At 40.5% G+C, this 23,060-nt stretch overlaps 1 protein-coding gene and 1 long non-coding RNA gene across 7 annotated transcripts in view; one reads left to right on the top strand and one right to left on the bottom strand.

Annotated features, from left to right (window-relative positions):
- Positions 1-23,060, bottom strand: part of PSEN1 (presenilin 1) — a 70,206-nt gene that overhangs the window by 8,282 nt on the left and 38,864 nt on the right. For all 6 annotated transcript variants that reach the window (XM_032345032.1, XM_032345033.1, XM_032345027.1 and 3 more), the window contains 5 exons: positions 17,429-17,496; positions 16,406-16,626; positions 11,882-11,980; positions 4,529-4,615; positions 1,450-1,623 (listed from right to left, as the gene is read on the bottom strand). In XM_032345032.1, coding sequence (XP_032200923.1) covers positions 1,450-1,623; positions 4,529-4,615; positions 11,882-11,980; positions 16,406-16,626; positions 17,429-17,496 — 649 coding nt within the window. The remainder of the gene's footprint in view (positions 1-1,449; positions 1,624-4,528; positions 4,616-11,881; positions 11,981-16,405; positions 16,627-17,428; positions 17,497-23,060) is intronic.
- On the top strand, positions 13,839-15,411 carry LOC116591791. Its single transcript, XR_004286164.1, has 2 exons — positions 13,839-13,906; positions 15,173-15,411. It is a non-coding gene; the product is annotated as an uncharacterized LOC116591791 (long non-coding RNA).

Below are 23,060 nucleotides of genomic sequence, written 5' to 3' on the forward strand. Positions count from 1 at the left end.
CACTGCATTATGTGTTTTAAATGGGGGGGTGGGAGGGACTAGAGAGCTGGACAGCTAAGGAGTGTGGGTTCTTTTTGGGGTAATGAGATAGATCCGGTATTAATTGTGGAGACGGCTGAACAATTCGGTGAATATACTAAAGTTATCAAAAAGTAAACAAAAATGGAGCGCCTGGGTGGCTCAGTCAGTTGAGCCTCTGCCTTCAGCTCAGGTCATGATCTCGGGGTCCTGGGATAGAGCCCCACATGAGGCTCTCTGCACGGCAGGAAGCCTGCTTCTCTCTCTTCGTCTGCTGCTTCCCCTGCTTATGTACTCTCTCTCTCTCTGTCAAATAAATGGGTAAAATCTTAAAAAAAAAAAAAAAAAAAAAAAGGTACCTGAAAATAATGTATTAAATCAAAGCTTTTAAAATCACAGCCTCGGGACGCCTGGGTGGCTCAGTGGGTTAGGCTGCTGCCTTCGGCTCGGGTCAGGATCCCAGGGTCCTGGGATCGAGTCTCGCATCGGGCTCCTTGCTTGGCAAAGGAGACTGCTTCTCTCTCCGCCTCTGCCTGCCTCTCTGCCTGCTTGTGTGTTCTCTCTCTCTTTCTGACAAATAAATAAATAAATAAATAAAATCTTAAAAAAAAAAGGTAAAAATAAAATCGCAGCCCCACTTTTTCATTCAAAGGCTTATGTTTAGGGGTGCCTCACTGGCTCAGTTGGAAGAGTGCCCAACTCTTGATCTTGGGGTCAAGAGTTCAAGTTCTACACTGGACGTAGAGATTACTTAAGTAAATATTTAAAAATTTAAAAATAGGCTTACGTTTACAGAACATAATGAAAATAAATTAAAAAAAACAGGCTTCCATTTAACAGCAATATTATGGCAAATACTATAGTTATACTTCACAGAATTCATTTTAATGGAGAGAAAGATATACATTATTTATTAGCAAAATTAGAGTAAGGAAACAAGTAACCATCAGTTTTTTTCTTTAGGCATTTACTGAAATGTCAAGTTTTATTCACCTACAAGCCCAAGAAATTGAAGCAGAATAAAAATCTAAGAAATAGCATATTGCTCAGGAATTTTTCTTTAAATAGGTCCTTTTGATTTATTCAATCAAAATGTGCCATAGCCAAATAACTAAAACCACAGCAAAGGAAACTGCTTAAGTTAGTCAAAATGAATGAGCAGTATTCTACCAGCAAGTGTTTACCTTATAAAACAAATGCCTAATGTTCAGGCTATCAACGGCCATTTCCAAAAATCTAAGGAGCAGAATTTGGCCCATTGACAAACTGAACTATGAGAAAAGCAGTAATTATGAGCATGTCGCACTAAAAGCTTCAATCTGTTATTCAGAAGTAGACCATAACACTCTCTATTCATTTTATTTTTGAGGAGTTTGGTAACGTAGCACGTAAAAGAATCCACGACTATTCAACACAGAGAAATGCACGTACTTTCTTCTGGGTCCTCACTGGTGAGGATGTTGCTGGAAAGTTCCTGCACAGCAGCTCGTGTCTCAGTTGTAGAATGATGAGGCCCTAGGCGACTGTCCCTCTGGGCTTCCCACTCCTCACTGAAGCCACCATCGTCGCTCTCTGTCACAGGGTCTTGGGACTCACTTTCAGTGCCTTCAAGAGAAAGTGGAAATTACAGCTAACATTTTAGAAAAATTTCTTAATACCTTTAATAAAACTACATGGGAACAATAACTACCCACCTGTCATGTAACTAGGTTAGTTGGCTCTTAAACCACAAATCATAAGCTGTAAAAGTGCCTGGAAGTTGCTTGACCAATAACCATTTCCCTTGTTTCCTGAGGGCAGAGTCCTGATTGATTTGGGTTTCTGCCTCTCATGCACATGACTCTGGGGGTAAATCATGATGAAGCCAAGCCAAGCCAAGCATGGTAATCTCATTCCTCTTTCCAATAAAATCTCTAAAGGTAGGGGTGGTACTAGCCAATGCGTGGGGAGGCAAAGACTGCTCTGAATTTGGGGGAGATATTTTTCTCACTCTTTGAGAGAATCAAGGAAGAAACAAAACCGCCCCTTTCTAAGCCTGGATGATGTCTCATCTGGATAGGATGTCTGGAACAACAGTTGTCATCTTCTGATCATGAGAAGCAGTGGGCTGAGAACCAAACCTGCATCTAAGAATGGCAGAGCAGGAAGATGGAAGGACCCTGGGCCCTCGATGACATCGTTGGATCATAAAACCGACCAGCCCTACAAAGGCCTACACCTCAGGACTGCTGGTCACACGGGAGAACCTAACTCTTCTTTGTTTAAAGCAAATGACTTGGGTTTTCTGATCTTGGCAGCTGAAAGCCCAACCATGGCTTTAGTGACTAAGAAAAAAGCAGACCATTATGGGGGAGGTGGGGCAGGAGAGGGGGGAGAATTTTTTTATGGACCAGCCATTGTGTCATAATGACTATCAGACTCAAAATTCTAAGCAGAACATCAAAGTCCTGAGAAACACCCATACATCAAAGATAATTAAAATACAGAAGTGAAGTTGATAAACTTTTTTTTCCTCCTTTATTATTATTATTTAATAAAGTAAAACATGTTCAGAGAGGTGGATCTACCATGAAGACTGCAAGCCTCAGGCCTTTCACTTACATGGAATACTTCAGAGAGGCCATAGCAACTCTGTATTCATAACTTGCATTCTTTTTCTTAACCAAGTCCTCACAAATCCTGAATCATCCATGGTTTGGAGTTTACAAAATCATATAAGCATAAGATTTATAAATAAAAACAGCAGTCCCTGCTCTGCCCCATCCCTTCTCACTCCTACCTGCGAACCTTTCAAGCCACCCCTTTTGGAGCCCTGTGTTTTTCTGTTCCAATCTAACTTCTAATTCTCCTAACACAGTCATTTTTAGCCAGTAAGTAGCACCTCCCCTTTCAGGGGGTGTTTGGAAATATCTAGGATGGAGGGCTTTCTGCCTACCGTAATACTGCGAAACCAAAATTAACATTTAGAGTGAGAGGCCAGAAAAGCTAATAACCTGCAAAGAGCGAAGCCCCACACAATGAAGAACTGCCCACCCAAAATACCACAGCACTCCCACTGAGGAACTCTGTAAGTTCACCTAGCTCCTTCTAACTTCAAGGCTCTTCCCCATTGTTTCCTCTTCTGGAAAGTTCTTCTACTTGTCAGTTGGTTGTCACCTATTATCACTTCCTCAGGGAAGCCTTCCTGACTTTCCAGAGTAAATGAAATTCCTCTACCGTAAACTTTCATAGCAACCATACTTCTCCTTTGTAGTGCGTATCACAACTGTATGAATTATTTATAAAATTATTTGTTGAACATTTGTGTCTGTCCAAATAGGTCATGAGCTCCGAAGGGACAGGATATCTTGTTCAGTGCTGCATTCTCAGTGCCTAGTTAAAATACGAGGCACAGAGTCAGGCACCCAATCAATATTTGTCATGGGGCACCTGGGTGGCTCAGATGGTTAAGCATCTGCCTTTGGCTCAGGTCATGATCTCCAGGGTTGAGGGATCGAGCCCCATGTTGGGCTCCCTGCTCAGCGGGGAGTCAGGTTCTCCCTCTCCCTCTCCTCCTGCACATATTCTCTCTCTGTCTCAAATGAATAAATAAAAATCTTTAAAAAAATTTTTGTCTAAAGAATAAAATGTTTTTCACTTACACTCACATATATACTCATAGACAACTCATATTTTAATTGTCTTCCCGCTTAACACAGATCAACACAATAGCCAGACTTGTAGCAATCATTTCCAATATATTTCCTTCTCCATCAGGTCTCCTACTGGTTCTGCTGCAAAATTCCCAGTTGAAAATGTGCTCTTGCTGTTACTCAAATTCTAACTCAGCAGATCTCATGGGTCTTTAAACCTATACTTTCCTTTTCCCATTAAGGCCCTTTTTTCTTCTCTCGCCACTGCTCTGCCTATTTCCCAGCTTGTTTTTCTTATAAAGTTACTTTTCTTCTTGACTATTTTTAGTGTGCCACTATTCCAATTCTTCCTAACAACTCCTAACTTACATCTGCCCGGACATCTCTGTATCCACAGGGGCCTTTCCATCTCCCAGCCTGATCCTCCGGCCTCATCTACCCTCCTCCAGAACGTCATGTCCACCGGGAATATTTTATCTTCTTGGGATAAACATGATCACACCTTAAGTCAAATCATATTAAGTTACCCTGGCCATATCAGGTAAGAGGCTCTCATTTTTACATGTTTGGAGAGCAAGATTACTGTTTCTTTTTTAAATCACAGCCTCAACTTGAACCTTTCCATAATGGTATTAATGGCATTTAATGGCAGAAATTCTTTACCTAGGGTCCCTTGGCTGTATGGTTGGGTTTAGAGCACCTGAACTTCTTAAATATTTATCTGTATTTCCTGGGTATTACCACAGCTTCCAGGAGATTCTCAAGAGTCCATGACCAAAGACAGAGGTTAAAATCATTGCTTCACAGCTGTTTGCCAATATAACAGGACAATGACCCGGAAAAACCAGGCAGGAAATTACCAAATAAAAGACACCTACTTTGTGCATTATAATTGGAGTTTTTGGATACCTTCCTTTGGGCTTCTGGATCTCCCTCTGCCATATTCACCAACCACACCATTGTTGCTGTTGAGAAAGACAAAAGTCCAGTTAAGAACTTGAAACCCAGAAAGTACATGAATAGAGAACAGGCCATTATCTTTCTACAGAAATCACCAGTCTTCTTAATGTTATCTTAAGAATCCTTAACAAGCAGAAGCAAATGCATTATTAAAAACCACACAAGATTTTCCCTGATTTTGGCAGATTAAAAAAAAAAATTCTAAAACTGAGCGTTCACTCTAGCTTTCAAACTACAGTTGCTACTGTAAAAACCATAATTTCATTGTTTCTAGTCCCTGAAAAGTAATCAGAGAAAAACTGTTCAGGCCAGCAAGATCTATTAAAAAACAGCTGGAGGGCCGAACATTCTAAAATAATGTGATGAAAATTACTTATTGGAACTAAATCAGAGAACAAACTGGGACTCACAAAAGCATCACACAGCCATTATGATTCTAAGGATGCCTGACCTCTGGGATTTTCCATAATGCTAAACTGTGATATACAAGGAATAAAAAAAAGTTAAAAGCAGTAAACATAAAGGGGATTGGCTTATTCTATGTCCCTTTCACAAAAATACATACATATCCATATAGATCTAAGTATATACACACACCCCTCTCACATTTTAAAGGACAACATGAAAACATTAAAATAGTACTTCTAATATATTACAAGTGGAATGAAAAATGGAATAGCCCCTATACAGCCCCTATTGAAGGGAATTTGGTAACATCTAACAAAACTACATATGCCATTACTCAGTCGTAAGAATGAAATTGGGGCACCTGGGTGGTTCAGTCGGTTAAGCGTTCAACTCTTGATTTAGGCTCAGGGCCTGATTTTGGGATTGTGGGATCCAGCCCCACAGGGGCTCTGCACTCAGAGTCAGCTTGTCCCTCCCTGCGCCGCTGCCCCCACCCCCCCGCCCCGCTGCTCACTCATTTCTCTAGCTCTAAAATAAATAACATCTTTTAAAAAAACACAATGAAATCTTGCCATTTTTATATTATTATGCTAAAACAAATAAATAAGACAAACAACATAGAAGCAAACTCAGAAATATAGGGAACAAATGTCTGGTGGTTGCCAGAGGGGAGAGGGGAATGGGCAAACTAGGTGAAGGGGATTAAGAGCTACAAACTTCCAGTTTTTTGTTTTGATTTTTAAAAGATTTTATTTATTTATTTGACAGAGAGAGAGAGGGAACAAGCAGGGAGAACAGCAGAGGGAGAGGGAGAAGCAGGCTCCCCACCGAGCAGGCAGCCCAATATGGGGCTCGATCCCAGGACCCTGGCACCATGACCCGAGCCAAAGGCAGATGCTTAATCAACTGAGCCACGCAAGGGCCTCAAACTTCCATTTATAAAATAAATCATGGATATAAAATATAGCAAGGGAATATAGTCAATAATATTATAATAGTTTCGTAAGGTAACAGGTTACCATGGTGCACATTTCATAATGTATATAAATATCGAATCACTATGCTGTACATCTGAAACTACTATAATACTGTATGTCCACTACACTTCAATTAAAAATAAAAAACTACCTGTGCCTTAACTCTTTGACCCAGGAATTCCACTTTTGGGAATTTATCCTGAAAATACTCCAATGATAATATAAAAATACATATAAACATGTACATACAGGGCTGTGGCAGGAACCAAATGCCAGCAAAAACCTGAGTCCAATCTGTTGTCATTGGTACCCCCAAAGGACTGCATTTTTTAAAAAAACAAATAGTCAAGAATATTGATTTAAAACTTTTTAATATTTGTTTATTTCCATGTCAGGAGAAAAGTACTGATTACTAATACTGCTGCTTTAAAAAAATAAATAGGGAGGCCTGGGTGGCTCAGTAAGTTAAGCGCCTGCCTTTGGCTCGGGTCATGATCCTAGGGTCCTGGGATGGAGCCCCACATCTGGCTCTGTGCTCAGCAGGGAGCCTGCTTCTCCCTCTGCCTGCCATTCCCCCTGCTTGTGCAGGGTTTAAAACAGGGTTAATAACATATATGCAAAATTCACTTAAAATTGGGAGCTTAAGAGGCGCCTGGGTGGCTCAGTGGGTTAAAGCCTCTGCCTTCGGCTCTGGTCGTGGTCTCAGGATCCTGGGATCAAGCCCCACATCGGGCTCTTTGCTCAGCAGGGAGCCTGCTTTCCCCTCTCTCTCTACCTGCCTCTCTGCCTACTTGTGATCTCTGTCAGTCAAATGAATAAATGAAATCTTAAAAAATAAATAAAAATAAAATAAAAAATCAAAATCCCTCCATTTTGACACCCACCATTAAGTTTTTAAATAACACAAAGTACAGGGACGCCTGGGTGGCTCAGTCAGTTAAATGTCTGCCTTCTGCTCAGGGCATGATCTCAGGTCCTGGGATCAAGCCCTGCATTGGGCTCCTTTCAGCAGGGAGCCCGCTTCTCCCTCTGCTTCCCCACTTGTGCTCTAATTAAAAAAACTTTAAAAAATAAACATAAATAAATAAAAATTTAAAAAACACACAAAGTACAATTAAAAACTCTACAAGTAGAAAAAGGTATAAAGAAAAATGTAAAAGTTACTTCCATCTCTAAATCCCACTTCCCAGAGGTAAACACTATTAACCTTTTGTCAGTTATTTATTTATTTAAAGATTTTATTTATTTATTTGACAGACAGAGATCACAAGTAGACAGAGAGGCCCAGGTGCCCCTTGTCAGTTTTTTAAATGTATCACTGGGATTGTATATGCACAGACACCAAACATAACTCCCTTCCTCCCATACAATATTGCATTATTGCTTTAAATCTCGCTTTCTTCTTCTTTTTAAAAAGATTTTGTTTATATATTTGAGAGAGTGAGAGCACACACCCAGGGGGTGGGGGGCAGAGCAGGGGCAGAGGGAAAGGGAGAAGCATACTCCCTTCTCAGCGGGGAAACCGATGCAGGGCTTGATCCCAGGACCCTGAGATCACAACCTGAGCCAAAGGCAGATGCTTAACCAACTGAACCACCTAGGCGCCCCTAAATCAGCTGTTTTTAGTATATAATCTTTAACATTAAAAATACAATTGGACAGGGGCACCTGGGTGACTCAGTGGGTTAAAGCCTCTGCCTTCGGCTCAGGTCATGATCCCAGAGTCCTGGGATAGAGCCCCGCATCCGGCTCTCTGCTCAGCAGGGAGCCTGCTTCCCTTCCTCTCTCTCTGCCTGCCTCTCTGCCTACTTAATTATCTCTGTCAAGTAAATAAATAAAAATTAAAAACAAAAAACAAAAAACCCAAGAAACAACTGGACATATACAGGGCTACCTCATTCTTTCTAATGGCTGCACAACTGTCTACTGTATGAATGTACCGTAATTATTTGAAAGTATTCCCATAGATGGATACTTAAGTTACTTCCACTCAGTATTTACTATCAACATTTGGTGGAACATTCTGTATGCACAAATATAAAATATGTAGTCAATTTTAATTTCCAGGAATAACACATAAGAAGCTCACACCCAAATGCTGATTAAGAGGAAAATGTTAATGTTCAAAACTTCACCTTTTTTCTGCCAAAAAACACAGGAAGCACATGATAATAAATTTATATTGGAAAAAGAGCAAAACAAGATCCTTGCATTCCAGACAATGAGTTTTCCAACATTTGACCAGACTTCTCCACAGACAAGCACAGACCTTGCCTCTCCACTTCCCCCAAATGATCTCACACTGAGTCCACAAGAAAACAAGGTCAACTACCTCGTGCTCCGAACTTTCCCTCTCTCTTTCATTAAGTCCCACTCACTACCTTCTGCTGTGGTCTTCCTCTTCCCTCCTTCCAAGTCTTTCCTGTTCTCTTTTAATTCCTCTTCCTGAACTCTCAAGGCAATTTTTTTGGAAAGATTTTTATTTATTGAGCACCTGGGTGGCTTAGTCGTTAAGCGTCTGCCTTTGGCTCAGGTCATGATCCCAGAGGCCTGGGATCGGCCCCTCATCGGGCTCCCAGCTCTGCGGAAAGCCTGCTTCTCCCCCTCCCTCTCCCCCTGCCTGATCTCCCCTCTCGATGTCTCTTTCCCTCTGTCCAATAAATACAGAGAATCTTTTAAAAAAAAGATTTTTATTTATTTGACACAGAGCCCACGCGCGCGAGAGAGTGTGAGCGCACAAGCACAGGGAATGGAAGGCAGATACAGGAACCCCATGTAGGGCTTGATCCCAGGGCCCTGGGATCATGACCTGAGCTGAAAGCAGCCGCTTAACTGACTGAGCCACCCAGGCACCCCAGAGAGCAATGTCTACCTGCTTTGTTGATAACCTTGGTCCATGAACTATTCCTTCTTGCTGGTCTCATCAAAGGCTTTCTCCACTGGCTCCTTCCCCTCAGCCTTAGAGACACAGTTTCATCTTCTGTCTCCTGGAAACACCTTTCCTCAGGCCTGCTCTCCCCTCAGGTCACCACTGCCCTGTGTGTGTGTGACAATCATCTCGGTAGTAGGGGATGTTTACTGAACCTCCCCTCCTTCACCACCCGTTCTCTGGCTATACCATAACTTCCACTGCCAGCAACAGCAAAACACAGACACACTGCCTTCCCTTTGCAGGACTGCTTCTAGCCCTACCACTCTACTGAAATTGTTCTCTTAAATGTCACCGAAGACATCCAAGGCACTAAATTCTCTATGGTTTACTTAGTCCTCATCTTTGGCTTCTTCTAGAGCATTTGATGTTCTTCTTGAAACTCTATTTTTCCAATAACCCAACAGAAGATTAGGCAAAAAAAAAAAAAAAAGCCTACAAAGATACATCAAACTAGTAACAGGGTAACTGCTTGGTAAGGTATTAAGATTAGAGATGACAGTTACAGTGAAATTCAGCTTTCTCTACAATATTTAATTTTCTTCCAGCGTAACAAATTAATGCATTACTTATGCAATCATAAATTTTGAAAATATAAAAAAGATTATACCCAGTAACAAAACAAGAAATATATGTAGCTTTTAAAAAAAAAATGAAAAAAGTCCAAATACCCATTAATAATTATTAGTTAATAAGCCAAAATCAAAATAAAACAAGAGGGGGTTTTTTTGCCTCTTAGTTTCACACACACATAATACTGAAGGTATAAGGAAAGTGGTACCTTACACTATTAAAGGAAAAGCCTTTTTAGGAGGCAATTTGGATCCATCAAAATTTACATACATGCTTTGACTTAGCGATTTCATTTTTAAAAGCGTATCATACCAAAAACTTCACGAAGACGGATGATCTCTGTCACTGTTCGTGACAGAAGAAGACCAACAAGGACACCCTTTTCTGAGTACCTAGAGAATACTGTATAGCCTCTTCCCGTGCTGACATGGAAAACATGTCCTGATACTGTTAAGTGAAAAATCCTAGCTACTCCAATTTTCTTTTCTTCCCTTTACTGCTGTTGTCTGTTCATTTTCTCCCTCTTTAAGCACAGGAGCTGACTAAGTTCTCCCCTTGACATCTTCTCATCCACTTCTGTTGCACCGCTCATCCACTCCCGAAGCTTCAACGGCCTCTGCTACGCTGTCAATTCTGTACCTCTGGTCAACCTTTCCCCAGGCACTAGAACTTCACTTCTAAATGCACGCTGGGCATTTCTACCTGGTTCACACGTCCCACCAACTAAGGAAGATATGGGCCACAGACAAAACGAAACGTTCCTGAACCAAGAACAACACCCCTCTTCATCACTTTTCCTTCAGGCCTGAAACTTCTCTCGTCAGTTGCTAAGAACTACTGATTCTACCTGTACAACCTCTCATCAATCAGTCCTCTTCCAGGATCTGCCATTAACAATACCACAGTTCAGACCCTCATTATTTCCCTCCTAGATTACTACAGTATGTGCTTAGTTATTAGACATTACTTTGGTTCTCACCACCCATAAATCAGTCTGCATAATGCTGCAAGCCTGCGGAGCCACAGCTCTGATCACGTAACTCTTGTGCTCAAGAACCTCTGATTCCCCAGCGATCAGCGAATAGCATACAGATACCTACACCAGCCTCTCAAAGCTATCCCTGATCTTGCCCTAATCTGCCTTTCCAAATCCATCCTCCTAGAACTCTCCCCCATTTTTACTACATGTTCTAGTCAATCTAAACACTTGAAACTTGATAAAGACGCCCTACACTTCTGTCTCAAAGCCATTCTTTGCAACAAGCCCACTTATGGAATCAACTCCTCCATCTGTGTTTGCTGAAATCCCATTTTTTTTTTTTTAAGATTTTATTTATTTGACAGAGAGAGAGATCACAAGTAAGCAGACAGGCAGGCAGAGAGAGAGGGGCAAGCAGGCTCCCTGGTGAGTAGAGAGCCCGATATAGGGCTCGATCCCAGGACCCTGAGACAATGACCTGAGCCAAAGGCAGAGGCTTGAACCCACTGAGCCACTCAGGCGCCCCAAATTCCACCATCCTTAAAAGGTTTAATACAAATGCTATCTCATCCACTAAGCCTTCTTTGTTTCCCCAGCCAGGTTTTCCTTCTTCTCAACTCTCTTTACACTTCAATTGTGCCTCCTCTGAATCTGGAAACAATGCTGGATGTTGCTTATTTATACATTTGTCTTATCTCACCTCTAAACTATAAACAAAGGAGTTCTGGGTAAGGCAGAGCATCTTAAACATCTTTATGTCCCCCACAGTGCTCTGTGGCAGAAGGTCAATGCCCAAATGCATATGTACTGAATGATTAGGAAGAACAGCATCCCAAAATAACCAAAAGAGGCACATTGTGAAGGAACAGTACAATTTTTTTGGTAAGTTAGGGCAAGATTCCTCTGTAGTAAATGGCTCAATAACTCTTGACTAATTAGATTTTATTTTATTTATTCTTTAAGATTTTATTTATTTGTCAAAAAGAGACAGAGAGAGAGAGATGGCATAAGCAGGGGGAGCGGCAGGCAGAGGGAGAAGCAGGCTTCCTGCTGAGCAAGGAGCCTGATGTGGGACTCGATCCCCAGACTCTGGGATCATGACCTGAGCTGAAGGGTGATGCCCAACCGATTTAGCCACCCAGGCACCTAGTAACTAATAAGATTTTAGTTGAGAGAAATGGCTCCCCACTCTCTAAACATTTCTTCTATTTCTACATCTACTGAAAACTCTCTTGAACCAGCGTCAGGTGGAAGACAATAGCTTGCAAGGAAACAGGGATATGTAGACGTTCTTTTAATGTTATGCATTTAAGATGAAAGTATAATAATGACTATAATTACATCTGTTTGAGTTCCTATAAATTATAAGCTGAGTAGTAAGTTAACATCATTCCAAAATACTTACAGGAGTAAATAAGAGCCGGAAAGAGAGTTTCATTCCTCTCCTGAGCTGTTTCAACCAGCATACGAAGTGGGCCTTTTGGACACAAAACAGCCACTAAATCTAGAAAGAGAAAATTAAAAAAAAAAAAAAAAAAGAAGAAGTCTGCAAAAATGCATTGGCCAAGTTTACAAATGGGTGTGTCAGGGAGGAATTAACCAAGGGAAAAGGGTTAATGTCTTCTTTACACAGGAAGATGCTGAACCATGTGAAATAAACAGGAGGTACACTGGTGGGGGAAAAAACAACCTACACAAAACCACACAGAGGATCCGTGTAAATTTTGTTTTGGTTTTTGCCCATTTGGTTAGTTTACAGTGTATCATCACAGAGTTCCAGGAACAAGTCTTCTCTGAGTTTGAAAAAAAAAGGGCAGAGATAATGACAAGACAGAACTACTCTAGAGCAGCTGTCAACTTCCAATAAGCAAAAACAAAGAGAAGCTATTTCTGAACAAATCATATCTATAGGCCACAGATGGAAGCTTTACAACAAGAGGAATTTAATAGAGGGGATGACTGAATTTCTCAAAATATGAAGAGCAGAGTAACAGAGACTCATTCCCTCTCCTTTTTAAAAATAGTGTATGTACTACTTAGGGAAACCTGAATTAAAGGACAGTAAGTTTAAATAAAACAAAATAAATCTTTGCATGAAATCCTTTTAGTATTTCTTTGTACCTCTGTCAAAAGCACTTCACAGTATCAGATCCTAAATGCATGTGGTACTGAAAAGTGGCTTCTTTTACAAACACAGAAACTCAGAATAGGAGCAATCTGCCTAAACTATTCTTGATTCTACCACATTCTCTTTCCATCAACGGTGATTTTTCTTACATTTTCTGTGCCATAAAAATTCACAATAGAGAAGTACAGAAAATCTCAAACATTTAAAAATATTAAAACAGGTGTAGATAAATTTGTGAAGGAAGACTTCACAGCTAACGCTGCCAACCCCATCATTCAGATGCATTTAAGTTAAAAAAAAACCCTCATAACTGCAAGTGGTCACGTCTCCTTGAATATTACATCAACTACCACTAATATAATAAAACACACACACACACACAGAAATCTCTGATCTCACTGCTTCCACTTTGATTTGTTTGGGATGAGAAAGGAGAGATTTGCCATGCTCTGAAATAAGGAGCTTTTCAACCTGTTTGAAGCTGCATGTCCTGTAACTATCTTGGCTTTATGACATGCTGCCCCTAACAGAAGTGCTAAATGATAAACGACCTTATTTTTAGAGCAATTAAAGTGAATTTTGTTTCAAAAATTTTAGAACCTGTGGGACAAATTTAAAAATCTTCAGATGTTGTAAAAAGGGACTTGAGAATCACTCCTCTAAATCATGGACACAAAAGTCTCTTACTTTAAAGGAACTCAAAGGTCTGGAGAAATGATCATTTGTATCACGTATGGAAGAAGAAGTGCTGATGGGAGAAATACTGTAATGCAGTACAAAGAATGCTGGACCTGGGATTCAGATTCTAGATCCAATGCTGGAAGCTTGGGCAAACACCTGCTCTCTCTAAATCTCAAGTCTGTTAGCAGTAACACAGGAAGTACTGCCTTGACAACTTTACAGGATTATATATGTTATTTTTTAAAATAACAGCTAACATTTACTGATACTGTTCTAAGTGTATTATAGGTATTTTTTCGCATTTAATCTTCACTTAAATGTTGATCACTGTGCTAGTCACACAGCCAAAACATGGAAGGAGAGGAGCCTGGGTTGAGCCAGACGTGGCCGCCTCCAGAACAGGCACCGTTTTCGTTTTTGAACATACAAAAATAGAACCAGACTCTTTATGTCTGATGTCTGACTGATGATAGATAGATGTCATGTTTCATTTAATTAAATTTTAACTTGCTTGAGTATGTCACAATGGTGCTCTGTGAGGTCTGTAGCCCAAGGCTGGTGGGAACGGTGAAAGTCCCACCGAAATCTTGGTCAGGAGCCCAGCATTGTATACTTCTACAGGTGAGAAGGGCACTATTAACAATGTCTGGAAGTCCACAATGGAGAAAGTGAGGCTTGTACTGTGGCTTTAATATACACAGAGACATTTGTAACCTTGATATATATTTTGAGCATCTGTGAAGCCAGAGGTTCTCATAGCCATTTTCCTCAAAGAGGAAAACCTTGGGTAAATAATTGCTGTTGCTGTCATTGGTGGAACCAGATGACTAAACCATGGCAATGGCTCCAGAGTCTTTAAAAATGCACAGATGGAGCCAACTGTAGGCTAGGATAAGATGACCCGCTGAAGTTCATCTAATTTTGCTGAGCCCTGGACCCCACTCTCTGATCAAGGATGTCTGGATTAGGCAGTGAAAAGGAGGAGCCCTTCAGGAAGCAAGCTTCATCACATGTAATTCTGATGTTGTGCATGAGGGGTACAAACTCCCACTGCTGTTCACTTGATCCCGAAGGGCTCCCCAAGTAGCCACAGGTCCAAGAAAGGGGTGAGCTCCTCTAGCACTTTGTCAACTAGTAAGGGACTGAGGACAGAAGAGGCCACCTTTCTTTTAGGTGTGATACTCCGGAAGGGCCAGACTTAGCTCTGTCTTGTAGCAGGGAGGCCCTGGTAGCTGGCCTGGGCTTATAGAATGCTGCCTTCATGACCCAAAGAACGACGTGGAACTTCACAGGTTCAGGACCTGTGAGAACCTATTTCCAGGAGAGCTCAGTATGCACTCTGCAACCGCTTCTCTAACGTGTACAGCATGGGACTGAGGAGGGCAGTTTCTCCCACCAGAATCCACGGGCAACTTCTGACCATCACAAGCGGTCTAGGGATTGAAGGTGTGAGAGGAGGCTGCTAGAGCTTCTACAGTGAGTGATTCTCTGGAGGGGACACTGACGGAAGTGACTGTTCGCTTATATCTGGACAGATTCTAGAGCCATTTATTGAAGGGGGCCCCAATTCAAGACGGGCCAATTTGTAACAGTATACATAGGCTTAAGTGAAATTTGTAAATGAGGAATATGCTGCCTCCAGATCCCAAAAAGGCCTAAAAGATACTGGGCTTGTTTTAACATTGTGGGTATAGGGAGGCTCTGTTGCTATTTCCTCACAGCGTCAGAGATACAGAAGCCCTCAGCTTACCAAATAATTCTCAGGAATTCAACTGGGGTGGCAAAGCCTTGAACAATGTACAGGTATATGCCCACCCCCTTTTTTTTGAGCTCCTGTGTGAATATTTGTATGTCTTCAATGAATATGTGAAATGAATCTCTTCAGAGGTAAATATCATCGATGTGATGTTCCATCTGTGCTCCTGGAAAAAGTTGGATGTGGTTAAGATCTAGCCAACAAAAACTATATGCAGTGGTAGGGCTGCGGAAGAATTCCACCAGCAGCCACAGGTAGAGAGACAGCGTGTCCCAGGTAGAGAGACAGCGTGTCCCTCTGAAGGGGAAGGCGAACTGTAGCTGTTGAAAAAGGCACTGAACGGAAGAACCTATTAGTAATATTCTGACTGCAAAGTATTTATCAGTTGCTGGCCGGACGGGGGCCAGAGTTGGCCAAGCAAAGCAGCGCAGTGACAGACGAGGACTCTGTAAACCATCAAGTGCCAATCACCTAAGGTCTCTAGGAAAGACACAGAGTACATGGCTATAATTCTAGGACTGACTGCTCAAATACAAGAACAGAACCAATTTAATTCTATTTCCATGGACTTTTTCTTCATCAAATAAGTGGGCATGGTGAGGATTCTACTCCAGGGCATCTGACATTTTAGTAAGCATTTGAATAGGGATAAAATTGTAATCTGGAGAACACATACTGACCTCTGACCGCGGAAAGTGGATCCCTTTCTGGCTTTCATGCTGGGTGACAGCCACAGAGCTCACACCTATACAGTGGCTTTTGTCCTTCATGTCAAGGATACTCTGGGACTGTTTGGAACCCATGTGACACTGGTTGTTAATGAATTTGAATCTCACACGGCCCAAATAAGTTTTATTTTTCAAAGATAATTCTACCCAAGTTGCCTTATAAAAAGTGGAAGTCCTAATTTTGATTTAAAAACTAACAGCATTTTAAGTGTGTGAAGCACTCTGCTAGTGCTTTTCAACATAGGTTCTAAACTCTTACACCTCTGGGAAGCACTGTGCCCATTTTCTACATGAGGAAACTGAAGCTCAAGGAGTCTGACACTCTTTCTTAGCATCACAAAGACTGCTGGTGGTGGAGACAGGATTTAAACCTCAGTCTTCTAAGAAGTCTGGATCCTTCCACTAATCCCTCACTGGCTTAAAATGTGGGCAGTAAGAAAACATTCTTAAAGAACTCAACTCAAAAAGAAAGGCAATCTTTATAAGAAAAAGATACTCTAGCTAATTAATTATTTTCTGAAAAGCTACGGGATGTTAACTGTTACCACTTTCCTAAGTCAAGATAACTGGAAAAGGAAGGGAAACACACCAGTGAGGTACTTCTGTGATGAACAAAATGTCAGTCTTGAGTTTTACCATATACTGAAATCACAGCCAAGATGAGCCATGCTGTCCATTCTGGAAGGTACTTGATAAATACCAGGGCCATGAGGGCACTGATCATGATAAGATATGCCTGCTGGAGACGCAGAGGCCCTTTCCAGTGAATGGCAATCATTCCCACCACACCAAAATTCCAGATCAGGAGTGCAACAGTAACGTAGTCCATGGCAACATTGTAGGTTTTAAACACTTCCCTGAAAAAAATTAAACAGAAATCTAAAAATATTTATGTACACTAATTTTCATCAAAACATTGTTCAGAATTATGATTCCCTCAGATTAGATATTCATAGCCTATCTTCACATTTTTACCATATCTTTTATCAACCTGTGCTATTTAACAGTTTTCTTTAAATTCACTTTTTCTCTCAAGTTGAGCTTTCTTTAGCAGAAAACTCTGTATCATTCATATAAATAGGAAACCAGTATCACGGTCATAGCTGTAAAAGTAAGTACAAAAACTAAAAAAAAGGCAACATGTCACTTAAAATGCCATAATGAGTGGGGCGCCTGGGTGGCTCAGTTGGTTAAGCCTCTGCCTTAGCCTTGGGTCCTGATTCCAGTCCCAGGATCAAGCCCCATGTCCAGCTCCCTGCTCAGCAGGAAGTCTGCTTCTCCCTCTGTCTCTCCCCACCTGTTGCATTCACACGGTCTCTCTCAGATGAATAAAACCTTTAAAAATAAAATAAAATGCCACAACGGAAAGAAACCCTAGTTTTAAAATACCTGAAATTAGAAAAATTAAACATCCACAATACATTTCATATGGCTAGGACACAGGATGTTATTTTTGTAAAATGAAATTTAGTGCAGCCATGAAAAAAAAAATATATATATTTTATAATACTAACCAGTCTTAAGCATACCAAGTACAAACTATGTATGGAAATGATCATAATTTAAGAGTATTTCATCAACAAAGTCCATGGGTTTAAGTGACAGTTATATAGCTCAGAGTTAATTCCTGAAAACCAGATTAAGTATTTCACCACTTACCCCAAGTAAATGAATGAGAAAAAGAACAGCAACAACAGAGATGAAATAATAAGCCAGGCATGAATGACCTAGAAAAGAAAACATTTCAATATAACTAACAGATCCCATATCCTAAAGGAAGGCAAGTTTCTTACTTCAAAAATAATATATTATTTCTGTGAATGTTACTCTTTTCAAATGGCAGAACTCAAACTGACTTTGGGATCAGCACATACTTATACTGGAACTCTTTGCTACCGAACTACTCAGAATAGAAAATAGAAAATTCAGCAAGACATATACAACACTTGTTCCTTTAGAAACATGTGAAAGTTTTTAAATAATGCATTCTAAAATAAAGTATCAACAGAGCCAATAGTCAACATTTAAAGCTTAAAGCAGCAATATTTTCTTTTTTTTTTTTTAATATTTTATTTACTTATTCGACAGAGAGATCACAAGTAGGCAGAGAGGCAGGCAGAGAGAGAGGAAGAGAAGCAGGCCCCCTGCCGAGCAGAGAGCCCGATGCGGGGCTTGATCCCAGGACCCCGGGATCACGACCCAAGCCAAAGGCAGAGGCCCCAACCCATTGAGCCACCCAGGCGCCCCAAGCAGCAATATTTTCAATGGAAAAATTCTGTTGTACTTTGGAAATAAACAGAAATAAATTGAATAAAATAAAATTCAATGAAACTGAAAATCACAGTCCATTAAATGACTTATATATACATTAACTGTATTTTAAAAAATAGGCCTTTTAGGTTATATAGCCATTTTAATTTTTTTCAAGTTTTTTTTTTTTTTTTTTTTTTTAGATTTTATTTATGTATTCGTCAGAGTGAGAGATGGGAAGTGTACAAGTAGGGGGCGTGACAAGCAGAGGAAGAAGTAAGCTCTCAGCTGAGCAAGGAGCCTGATGTGGGACTCAATCCCAGGGTCCTGAGCCCAAGGTAGATGCTTAACTGACTGAGCCACCCAGGCACCCCCCAAAAATCATCTCTAAACTGGAATATTATTTTCTCTTCATTAAAAAAAAAAAAAAATCGCCCACACCCACCTCCCAGATCCAGTTGTTCCAATAATCAGGCTCTAACCTATCAAAATCTAGTTATGATCAAAATACATGTTAATTTTCTCTTGTGGTTTTCTTCTGGTCACCCAAGGTGATCTGTAATTATTAATTCCTTTAAAAGAAAAGATTTCTTAAAAATTCTTGCTGTCTCTTTTTCTTTAAAACAACTTCAGGGGCACCTGGGTAGCCCAGTCGTTAAGCGTCTGCCTTCAGCTCAGGTCATGATCCCAGGGTCCTGGACTGACTCCTGCATCGGGCTCCCTGCTCCATAGGAAGCCTGCTTCTCCCTCTCCCACTCCCCCTGCTTGTGTTCTCTAGCTGTATCTCTTTCAAAACAAAGCAAAACAAAAACAAAGCAAAAACTTAAGAAAGAAAGAAAGGGAGAGAAAGACAGACAGACAGACAGAAAGACAACTTCTTAAGTGGTACAATTAGGGAAAAAGTTAAAAGAATGCCTTTACATGGAAGTTGGTATTCTTTGGACATATGAATATTCTAAACTGACTATCTGAATAAACAAAGTTAATTTCTGGTGTTCTTTCACAAGAATCTCCCCTAATTTATTATAAAAAATTTCAAGTGGTGCCTCAGTCAGTTAAGTGTCTGCCTTCAGCTTAGGTCATGATCTCAGGGTCCTGGGATCAAGGTCGGCATCTCCTTTTCCCTCTGCCCCTCCTCCCCACTTGTGCACGCATGCGCGCTCTCTATTTCTTTCTCAAATAAATGAAATCTTCAAACAAAAAAATTTTTTGAAAACACACAGCAAAGTTTAAAGAATTTTACAGCCACCATTCACATTTTGATATACTCACTTTGTAGCATTTCTATCCATTTCTCCTTTTTATTTTTAATACATATCAGAGTAAACTGAAGGCACCTGCACATTTCCCTCTCAAAATATTCAACTTTAGCAAAATATTCTATAGGGAGCCCTTACTCTATTTTATCAGCAGAAAACCCAATAAAGCTTAAGCAGAAAGGAATCTCCCTGCATGCTCCCCACCCCACTGTGCTTACAAGACTCAGCTTCAGAGATAATCCAGGTTATAAAACTAAAAAGTAGATGAAATATTACAAAACAGAAAAGCTTTACAAAGTGGAAGATGTACATTGGTACTCCGTATTAAGCTGGACTTAAAGGTCAGAGTAAATACTGAGTATGAGAAATTCTTATTTTTCTTTTTAATTTTTAAATTTTTTTTTAAAAAAAGATTTTATTTATTTATTTGACACACAGAGAGAGAAATTGCAAGTAGGCAGAGAGGCAGGCAGAGAGAGGGGGGAAGCAGGCTCTCCGCTGAGCAGAGAGCCAGATTCGGGACTCGATCCCAGGACCCTGAGATCATGACCTGAGCTGAAGGCAGAGGCTTAACCCACTGAGCCACCCAGGCGCCCTAGAAATTCTCATTTTTCTTGAGAAATGCTTGTTACCTTACTTTTTTCAGCAAGAGAGCATGGGGATTGTGTTTATTTTAAGAAAGCACTTTTCTGAATACAAAAGTAACATACATGTATAACACCGAGAAGCTAAAAAAACACTAAAGGAAGAAAACCATTCCCACTGACCAGTGACAACCAATTAACGTATTTTTTTCAGGCATTCTTTTATTACAGACACATTCTCATGCCACCAAATACTTTTTGAAAATATTGATTTTTATAAAATGAGAGTCCTTAGTCTTTTGTGTGGAGCCTCCCAGCTGTCCAATCCTATTGATGGGTGAAAATATGATTTCTAAATGACTAAATTATAATATTCTACGTATATGGATGAACCCACAATTTTACCTTTTCTTATTCCGTATTTCTTATGGAACTTATGGTTTTCTACTTTATTCTAATTATAATTTATGCTAGGATAAAAATCCTAGCATACAAATATTTTTCTGCATTTCAGATTCTTTCTCTCAGATACATCATGAAAGCAAAATTATGGAATCAAAAAGTGTACATTTTTTCTAATTACTATTGATACATATTGGCTTAGTGACTTCACAAAAAAACCCTATATTAATCTTCACCAAGTCAATAGATGAAATATGTTAATTTATTATTTTAATATCTTTCTGTTTTTGCCACTGAGGAAACATATATACACACATCTATCTCTGTCTCTCTCCTGGCCATCTATATTTCTTCTTTTTTTTTTTTAAAGATTTATTTATTTATTTATTTATTTGACAGGCAGAGATCACAAGTAGGCAGAGAGGCAGGCAGAGAGAGAGAGGAGGAAGCAGGCTCCCCGCATGAGCAGAGAGCCCGACGCGGGGCTCGATCCCAGGACCCTGAGATCATGACCTGAGCTGAAGGCAGAGTCCTTAACCCACTGAGCCACCCAGGTGCCACCTGGCCATCTATATTTCCTTTGTAATTCTTCTGGCTTGGGTTTTAAAAAATTTCTTAGAATGTTCATAATATTTTTTATGATGTTTTAAAGTAATCTCTACACCTAAGGTGGGGCTCAAACTTACAACCCCATGATCAAGAGCTACATGCTCTAATGTCCTATAATGTCTGTGTTCATAATTTTCTGAATGATTTATAAATGCTCTTCATATTACAAAGATATTAAATGCCCTCTGTCTGTAATAATGGCTTTTGGTCACCGATGTTGTGATTTTCTGAATTATTACCTGAATTCAAAGTCTCTTCTGATGATGACTAAATAGCACTTCCCCTTTATCTAGAACATCAGGTGGTAAAACAGGCTTTTCCCTCATCTTGCAAAAATCCCTAGTTCAGCTTTCTTGTGCTAAAAGCTCTGAAAGCAAAGAGCCCTGCTTCAGTACAGAACAGCAAGCATCTCCTCTAAACCCTGAACTGTCCAGGCCAGAAATCGCATGGCTTTAATAAGTTACATAGTTCTGTCTCTAACCGTGATATGTAAATAAGCCTTTTCAGTTCTACCTTTTTCAAGTTTGTTCGGTCTTTCAACTTCTTGTGCTTCTCACAGACATTGCACAACCAACCACTGACAATAAATCCTCCAGGTTTATTTCCAAACAGGTCCTGGCAAGTTTCTGAATTTCTGATTCAAAAGCTCCTTTTATTTTGGAGTAGAAATAAAAGTAAACAACTTGTTCCTATAGAATTGGCTGTGCCTGCTAAGACTTGAACTTAATGTTAACAAAACAATATGAACAAACAAATGTGGAAATGTGGCTGAAAATAAACCCTTTTTAGACGATCTAAAATGAGACGTAACTAAAAGATGCACAAAACTGACCAAAATATATCAAGACAGGTTTGAGGCACCGTGGAGCGAGCACACATCTCCCCTCTCTCTTGCCGAATGCAACCATGAGAGCTGGCCAGAATGCGTGCAGCCGCTAGGTGAGTACTCTGACAAGTGAAGAGTCAGCTGGGCTGGGGAACTGGAAGTGAGTTTAGCACGTTTTCCCTCCAGTTCTAGCCTCCTCCATCAAACTCACTGCAACCCCAAATGGGCATTGGCAAGATGGTGGGAGCTCCAGGAGAAGTCTACTTCTGGATAAGCAACAGGAAAGAGGTCTCCTAACACCAAAAAAGAATGCAAAAACCTCACTTCACCATCTTCTCACATCCAGCCATCAAACAGTCCTGCGGGGGTGGTACTGAGGGTTGCAGGAGCCTAAAATTCTGAGGGAGGGGAAGCTTCCTCTCTAACTGGAGGAACGGTAGTTCCCCCAAAGTGGGGCAGATGGCACTTGCTTTACTTTTCTCTCTGCCCTACCACTTCTTGGCACTGTCGTTGGTAAAATAAAACCAGCTCTCTGGCTGGAGGAACGGAACAGGGACATCCAAAAGAACCAAAAAGTACCAGGGAGATCACAGAAAGGAAGGCTCAAGAAAGCAAACTTATAACTGGTATGAATTTATGGGCTCATCCTTAAGGTGTGCAGGTGTGGGTATGACTCTAAACAGAATACAGACTCCCCATAAAATGCGAAGAACGAAAGTAGCATATAATCCACATAAGAGTCACAAAGTGAAGGGCACCCAGGTGGCTCAGTCGGTTAAGTGTCTGCCTTGAGCTCAGGCCATGATCCCAGGGTCCTGGAATCGAGCCCCACATTGAGCTCCCTCCCCAGTGGGAAGTCTGCTTCTCTAACCCTCTCCCCACTTGTACTCTCTAATAAACAAATAAAATATTAAAAAGAAAAGTCACAAAATGAGTCTAATAAAGCAGAGAAGCAGAACTAGCAGGTAAACACATATATGCAGAAAAAGTAACTGCCATGAGGATATTTCAACAGAGAGAGGTAGGATGCTCTGCAGCAGGGTTTACAGCATCTGCTCTTCGGTTTTCTAAGTATTAATGACTACCTCCCATGATCATAGACACCTTTGTCTTCAATCTTTTCCACTTGCTAATGTCAGACTGCAGATGGTCATCACTTGGGTTAACACTTCCACCCACTCAAACGTTCAACAAGCAGGTTAAATTGTTTGTAATTTTAAAGTTTGTCCACACTGGAACGGTATTTGATCTTACTGGTAATTAACCAAATGCAAATGAAGGCATTTTGTTTAGCTTATAAAAATTAGCACAGAACTTAAAAAATTCAGTGCTGTGAAAGGTTAAGGTAAGACAGTCTCATT

Source organism: Mustela erminea, chromosome 5, assembly GCF_009829155.1.
Source record: "Mustela erminea isolate mMusErm1 chromosome 5, mMusErm1.Pri, whole genome shotgun sequence".
Taxonomy (NCBI): domain Eukaryota; kingdom Metazoa; phylum Chordata; class Mammalia; order Carnivora; family Mustelidae; genus Mustela; species Mustela erminea.